The sequence below is a fragment of the Buceros rhinoceros genome, unplaced genomic scaffold (genome assembly GCF_000710305.1).
Source record: "Buceros rhinoceros silvestris isolate BGI_N320 unplaced genomic scaffold, ASM71030v1 scaffold16961, whole genome shotgun sequence".
In the NCBI taxonomy this organism is placed as follows: domain Eukaryota; kingdom Metazoa; phylum Chordata; class Aves; order Bucerotiformes; family Bucerotidae; genus Buceros; species Buceros rhinoceros.
Window position 1 is genome coordinate 73342 of NW_010396166.1, and position 6999 is coordinate 80340.

The 6999-nt window shown below is 43.8% G+C and overlaps 1 protein-coding gene across 1 annotated transcript in view; it reads right to left on the reverse strand.

The window, feature by feature from the left end:
* The window catches only part of SOS1 (son of sevenless homolog 1 (Drosophila)), a gene marked incomplete at its 5' end in the record, with an annotated part of 38005 nt that extends 33357 nt beyond the window's left edge, over window positions 1-4648 (reverse strand). The window contains 3 exons of the mRNA XM_010145829.1: window positions 793-957; window positions 1499-1630; window positions 4523-4648. Coding sequence (XP_010144131.1) covers window positions 793-957; window positions 1499-1630; window positions 4523-4648 — 423 coding nt within the window. The remainder of the gene's footprint in view (window positions 1-792; window positions 958-1498; window positions 1631-4522) is intronic.
* Window positions 4649-6999: the final 2351 nt, after the last annotated feature.

Sequence of the window (6999 nt, forward strand, 5' to 3'; positions counted from 1 at the left end):
AAAAAGGCATTCACTGAAACACAGAGTCTATCCCAACCAAAGATGCACCGACCAAGACAAAATTCTCAAAAGAGGTGGTAAGTCTGAAAATCCCTCACCTTCAGTGAGATTAAAGATGCTTAAGTCCCATCCCTTAACAAATTGACTTCAAGATTTGTTTTTTAAACACGAGGAAACCTTGAGTTGCTGATGAGAGGGCCACAGAAGCTAGAGTGCAAAGGCACCTGAAGACAGACAGGGGACCTGGCACTGCTGGAGAGAGAGAGGACCTGAATGAACCCAAATGAACCTTCTGAAGTTACCAGAACAACCACCTGCAGATAAAAACACGGACTGCTAAGGAGGATTAGTCGGAGGTGCTAAAGCAGCTGGTTTCTCATTTACAATGCCAGACCATCGAAACACTGCTTTCTACATGTAGTGTAGTCTTACTTACTTTGGGAGGACACCCAAGCTTAATTTCAGTCTTCTTTTTACAAGCTATGAGATAAATCCACTATTACAGCTTAGAAATGTTTCATTTTTAAGTTAGTGCTGCTTCACAAAGACTTTTAAAGCATTCATGCATTGCTGAGATTAGGCAAGTCATATCAAAAGGAAGAGAGACTTAACTAGTAATGAGCACAAGCTCTGCAAGCTCGATCAGGTTTTTGGTGGCTTCGCTCTGTTACTGGAACCATTTTTTATGGCAGTAGTTTCTTCTTTCAAATGTACTCAATAAGGAATAGGCACTGCTCTCTCCAAACCTAACAAAAACTTGCTGTTCACGGGAGAAACGAGAGTCAGGCTTACCTTATCAGCACACATTGCCACCTTAATATCTTGTTTTGTAATCTCATAATGTCTTATGTTCCTCACATAATTCCCGACCAATTTTAAGATGTCTGCAGAAATGTATTCTAATACTGCCACTATGTAAACAGACACTTGGTGGTCAATTTTGTAGCCTAGAACTTCCTGAAAGAGAAACAAAAAAACCCCTTTTAGTCACTGAAACACACACCACAGGTTACAACTAAACCCAGGAAGTTGAAGACCCAACTCAGGGAACACCCACCACATGGCCACAGTCTGTTTGAGCAGCAGAAACACAGCAGACTGCAGGCCTACAGAAGACACAGTGCCACTGGAGATGCTGCTCTGTTAACTGCGGAAATGGCAACAGCCAACAACTGTCCCAAAAACCTCACTTAAATGTTTAGGGCTATTTCCAGAAGTTTCTTGAGCTTTTTCTAGGTCATGCAAAATGAGACAAGAACAACCAAATTCATAGCAAATGAGCTCTTGGCTTTGTTTGCCCCACAGAGAATTAACTAATTTTTAAGTGAGAGATAAATATGTGCAATTAACTAAACTGAACAGTTAAAACAAAGCTCTGTAACACATACAGATACTCTGAATCCTTTTTGTTTCCACGTCAGGCAGCATTCAGACATTACATGAAACCAAGGTGTCAACTTCTGATGGCTTCTGAAAGCAAAATGATGTCTCTGCTTACCTTTAGTAAGGGATGGATTTTTTCTACTGGGAGAGATAAGGGATTTCTTCGTTTCCTCTTCTCAATAGCAGACTGGGCATCAGCTATTGCCCATTTATCAATAGGGTGGGGAAAACTCTTTTGAACTCGATCCTTAGAAAAAACAGAACTGAAGGGTAAATGCACAATCTGAATGACGTTAGCAATATCACTACATTATCAATACTACACTACACCGCAGTTTGTTCCTCCATACTCGTCACTGGTGAGGCCACACCTCAAATTCTGGGTTTGGTTTGGGTCCCTAACTCCACAAAGGACATTGAGGGGCTGGAGCATGTCCAGAGGAGGGCAACAGAGCTGGGGAAGAGCCTAGAGACCAAGACCTTTGAGGAGTGGCTGAGGGATGTGGTGGGGGTTCAGCCTGGAGAAGAGGAGGCTCAGGGGAGACTTCTTCACTCTCAACAACTCCCTGACAGGAGGCTGGAGTGAGGTGGGGGTCAATCTCTTCTCCCAAGCAATAAGTGACAGGAATGTCCTCAAGCTGTGCCAGGGGAGTTTTAGGCTGAGCTGGGGAAGAGCCTAGAGACCAAGACCTTTGAGGAGTGGCTGAGGGATGTGGTGGGGGTTCAGCCTGGAGAAGAGGAGGCTCAGGGGAGACTTCTTCACTCTCAACAACTCCCTGACAGGAGGCTGGAGTGAGGTGGGGGTCAATCTCTTCTCCCAAGCAATAAGTGACAGGAATGTCCTCAAGCTGTGCCAGGGGAGTTTTAGGCTGGGTATCAGGAACAACCTCTTTACACAGAGGGTTGTCCAGGCGTGTCCCAGGCTGCCCAGGGCAGTGGTGGAGTCCCCATCCCTGGAGGGGTTTAAGAGATGTGCTGAAGTGGGGGTGGGGGACGTGAGGGGCAGTGGTTAGGGATTCTGGCAGTGCTGGGGGAACAGTTGGACCAAATGATCTCAAAGGCCTCTTCCAATCAAAACGATTCTGTGATCAAAGCACTTTCCATTAATTAACAAAGGAATGTTTGCTAATGCTATTATTTCAAGTAGAAAAGCCTGTACAACAGGAATACATTTTATCATTTTGATACCTGCTGCTCACTACACAAGGCTGTATCACAATATCATTTTCAGAGAATAATCTAGTGCTCAAGATTCGAGAAATGACAGAAGTAAGCTGCCACTGCAGGCACAATTTGCTTCCCTTGTGCACATACCAGATAATTCAGCATTTAAATACACGACTACATTTTGCTCTGGCACTTCGTTCCCTGTACAGGATGCTCACTGAATGAGGTGAGTTTTCTGCTTGGTCTTTACTGATCAGCACATGGTCCAGACTGTAGCCATGCAAACTGCTCTGACGACGGCAGTAACCGTAACAGGAAAAGGGCACGGTGGACCATATATGCTCCAGTTTGTTTACTCCTGCCAGCCGTCAGGGTGCCTGAGGACACCTATGCTCTCCCATGCATTGAACAACTCTCCTGGTGGAACTCACACACAAGTCTCTGGGAGTTCAAAAGCTTCACCATTTCTGGTAGCCCTGGTATTCAGAGATGCCAAAATTTCATTTTCTCAGATAATTTCTCTTGGTTTCTTTCATATTACAGCTCCCACTGACTGTTTCAGCTGCAATTACGTGCTCAATTACGTAAATATGACACCCCCCCATCGAGCAACTATGAAAAGAAGATGAAAGTTAATGACCACTTACGAAGAGTTGGTACAGGACAAAGCACACAAACAAAAACTTTCTGACAAAAAACTGGGACAGAATACAATTCTACAGAGGTGGCACTCAACTTTCCAAAGTTCCCCTCATCATAACCTTTCCGCAAAAGGAAAGCAGAGGTCCTACCAAAAGTCTCATTCACTATCTCACTCCAATTCCCTGTCCTAACATAACCCAGCCTGAGTGAACAATGAAGGTGTTAATACAATAAGTACGTAGGACCAGATAATCACAGACAGCATCACTACGTATAAACACAAAGGGGGTACACTGAGGTGGCTCGATGATCTCTTCATTCCCGCATTTCTCATCCTGACTTCACAACTGTAAGACACGTAATACAACACTTTGTTAGCGTTGTTTAAAACACAGCATTAAACAATCCTCCGCACAGCTCTCGTCTCTGGAGCTGCCCGACCAGAATGCGGATGTGGAACAGGCCAGCCATTCAAGGGGACACTGGAACACCAGTAGAGGTGTCAGTGTTCAAAAGGATGAAATTCACAAATCTTGAGCTCAGAGACAGTTAGAGCTTTAAAGGGATTTTTCAGGGCTTTGGGGTTTTGAGGTTTTTTTGCTATTAGTCCACTTTCTTCAGGAAGTGAGGAAGGTGGCTCTTGTTTTGCTACCTAACCCAACGCAGGCACAGTCCGGAGTACTACAGAGCAATGAGCACATTGCACAGGGGGTTTGTAGCTTGGCATCAAAGCCTTCAAATCACAGTTAAGCACAACCAAGATACTCAGGGACTCAGAAGCTTAACTCATTTGTTGAGAAGCAGATGGAGAAACTCATCTCAGATCAAACCCTCTTCTCAAACATCAAGTTGCTTTTCTGAGCAAGAGGTTGCAGATGAGCAACTGTAAGAGAAAAAGTTTTCATACAGAGGACAGAAGTGCTCCTCAGCTCCTTCTGAGAAAGTGACTGAACAGACCCTGTTCAAACTTCACGTCAGCACAGGGTATACTAGCCTAAACCACCACGCTCAGAGTATGCAGCTATCACTGCTCTGCAGTATCAGAGGGGAGAGAAGGTCTTGTGAACGGAACCAGTCAGCTTTATGTACACAAGTAACTCTCACCATCCATTACAGTCACACAGTTCAGAGGGAGCTGTACTGTGCGATGAACAAGTTCAACGGCTAGGAAAACCAGCTATCAGGTAACTCAGCAGGCTTCACGGGGAACCTTCTGCTCCATAAAGATACCTAATCACTGCTTTCCTTTTTACACTGTGAAACAATTAACGTAGAACTTTCCGTGTACTGGGTCAAATTATCATAGATTTGTAACAATTATTCTCTATACCTCTACATCCAGAAAACTTCTTGGCTGGGCTTGACACAACATGTTTAACAACTGGAGAATTAACTCCTCCACATACTGTAATGCATCTTCAGTAGAGGAAAGTTTCGGATGGACTTGCACCTGAACCTACAAGAAACAGAAGAATTCGAGCTTTGAGTTTTGCTGTTCTCAAAACCACATGCTTCACTTGCAAAAGAAGTGACAAAAATCCACCCCAAAACTTAGTAAGGCACAACAGGCAAACATGGGAGAAACAATGGTTTACACCCAATAGAAACATAAACCTCAAATGCAAAATGCACTCAAATCACTGTAAGCGAGATCGACTGTCAAGAAAACAGCTAATTAAGAACGGTGCTCAGCAGCGCAATTAGGAAAACTGTTCAAAAACCAAACCCTGCATATATTTCTCTTTCTCCCCTGGCTCTTAAACCACTGTACGTACAAGACATTTTAGACATAGGGGTTCCTCCCCTTGGTCATCACTCTGTCAACAATAATGCAATCCAGAATTTCTTTCCAAAGACGGCACACTACAGAACAGCAATGATTTCAGCAATATTTGTGATTTCAGCAGCCTTCAAACTATTTAACCCATTCTCAATCAGCTCTCACTAGGATAAGATTTAGTTAGAAGTCTGTTTCCATCCTTATTTTCCTAAAAACCGTCAGGCTCTGGAGTAAAAAACACTTCAAAAAAGGCCACAGCATTGTCCTGTCATTAAGTGGCAGTTCTGAGATTTTGAAAGTTGGCTCCCCATATGTTTACTTGCATTTCATAAGTGTCTGTAAACTCTCACTAGTATAAATCTACTGAGGCACAACTCCCCTCGCACCGCCCCTTATTTTTCCAGACAGCCATTTAACTTGGCAAACAAGCCACCAGTACGGCCTTCCTCCACACTTCTGTAGTTCACAGAACAGCACAGTTCTCACCAGTTCAAATTTCGGGTACACAAAGCTCAGTGTTTCAGAGCTGAAACAGACCGGCAGCTTCACCTCAATACTACGCTGATGGGGAGCCCTGGGCCAGAGCAAGCTGACTGCTACCTTCACAACGCATCCTTCAAGCCCCAATTTCATAATTTTACCTACCCACTGTGCAAAACTCAAAATGCCTCCAATTCTCCTAATAACCAACACAAGAGCTTAACCACCTTAAAGCAGCACGCAACAATCTGTCTCATCCAAAGATGAAAGCCATGTCTATATTCAGATAACGGTGTCAGAATTATCTATTTTCTCCCGAGTGTTCAATCCTGTTTGCAACTCTAGCAAGAATTAAACATTCAAACACAGGACAGCCTCAAACAGAAACCCACGTGTCTGCAAAGGCACTCATGAGTTTGAAAACTTCATGTCCCGGCGTAGTCCTGGTGCTCGTTTACCCACTGTTTCGATTTAAAAATGATGGATCATGTGTGGAGTTTCTTGCAGATTGCACACCCTTATGCAGCAGGTCTTAAAAAACATATCCAGAAGTTACTGCTTTTTTTAACTTAAAAGCACTCTGGCCAAAATGGAGCAAGAGCATTGCTCTCCATCTGACTAGCTAATGCAGCTATTTGGATTATGCCAACAGTTTCATTTTTCCTAAGAACTTCGCTGTGCACAGCTACAGAGCATGTTTACGGAGTTGCCCAAGTAACGGCAGGCCCAGCAGTTCCAAGAGTTATTTACAATTCAAACAGTGACACCTGAAATACTGTACCAGCTTGGAACATCGTAACACCAGAAATTACTGACTTGCGTAAGTTTTCTCTTAAAGACCAAAGCTGATCTGAGCTGCCTTTAATTTTTGTTTTTAAATCAGATCTGAACAAATCTGTATTCCATTCTCCCTACAGCACACTGCAGCACTTCGTATTTTGAGAAGTGAAAAATTACAAAGTCAATACCACAGTAAAAATAAAGCAGTGAAGTCTATTTCTCTGCTTTCTCCTTTACTTAGCAAACGGATTGCAGACAAATAGCCTCATCACAGCTCTTCTGGTGGGCAACATGGAGTCTACAGGAGTCAGAACAAACAGAAATACTGCATCAGGCCATGACCTGAAATTTTATCCAGTCAGCTGAAAGCAAGCCAGCAACGATAACCTACTCCTCATTTGGAAACACAGTTCCAAACACTCCTTCTAAGCACTTGTGTCTGGGGACCATTACTTCGTTCTTCTCAAAGGCCCCTGTCTCCCTCTGCTTGAGCAGAATATCCACCTCAGCACAGGAAAACATCAAGAGGTGCCACCGGCTTGCCAGCAGGGTTTGTCTGTGTTAGGGTAGTAGCAAATCAGCTTCATTGCTACTCGAGTGAGATGTGGCATTATTTCGGGTTCAAAGTCATACAAGTGAAAGCAAGAACACAACTCGCCCAACAAGGAGAATGACAGAGCAGCTTGGTGTACAGTTCTCACAGAGACGTGTTCTTGCAGCTCCTGCACTGCTGCAGCGCTTAATGGCTCCGACTGTGAATGAAAGAG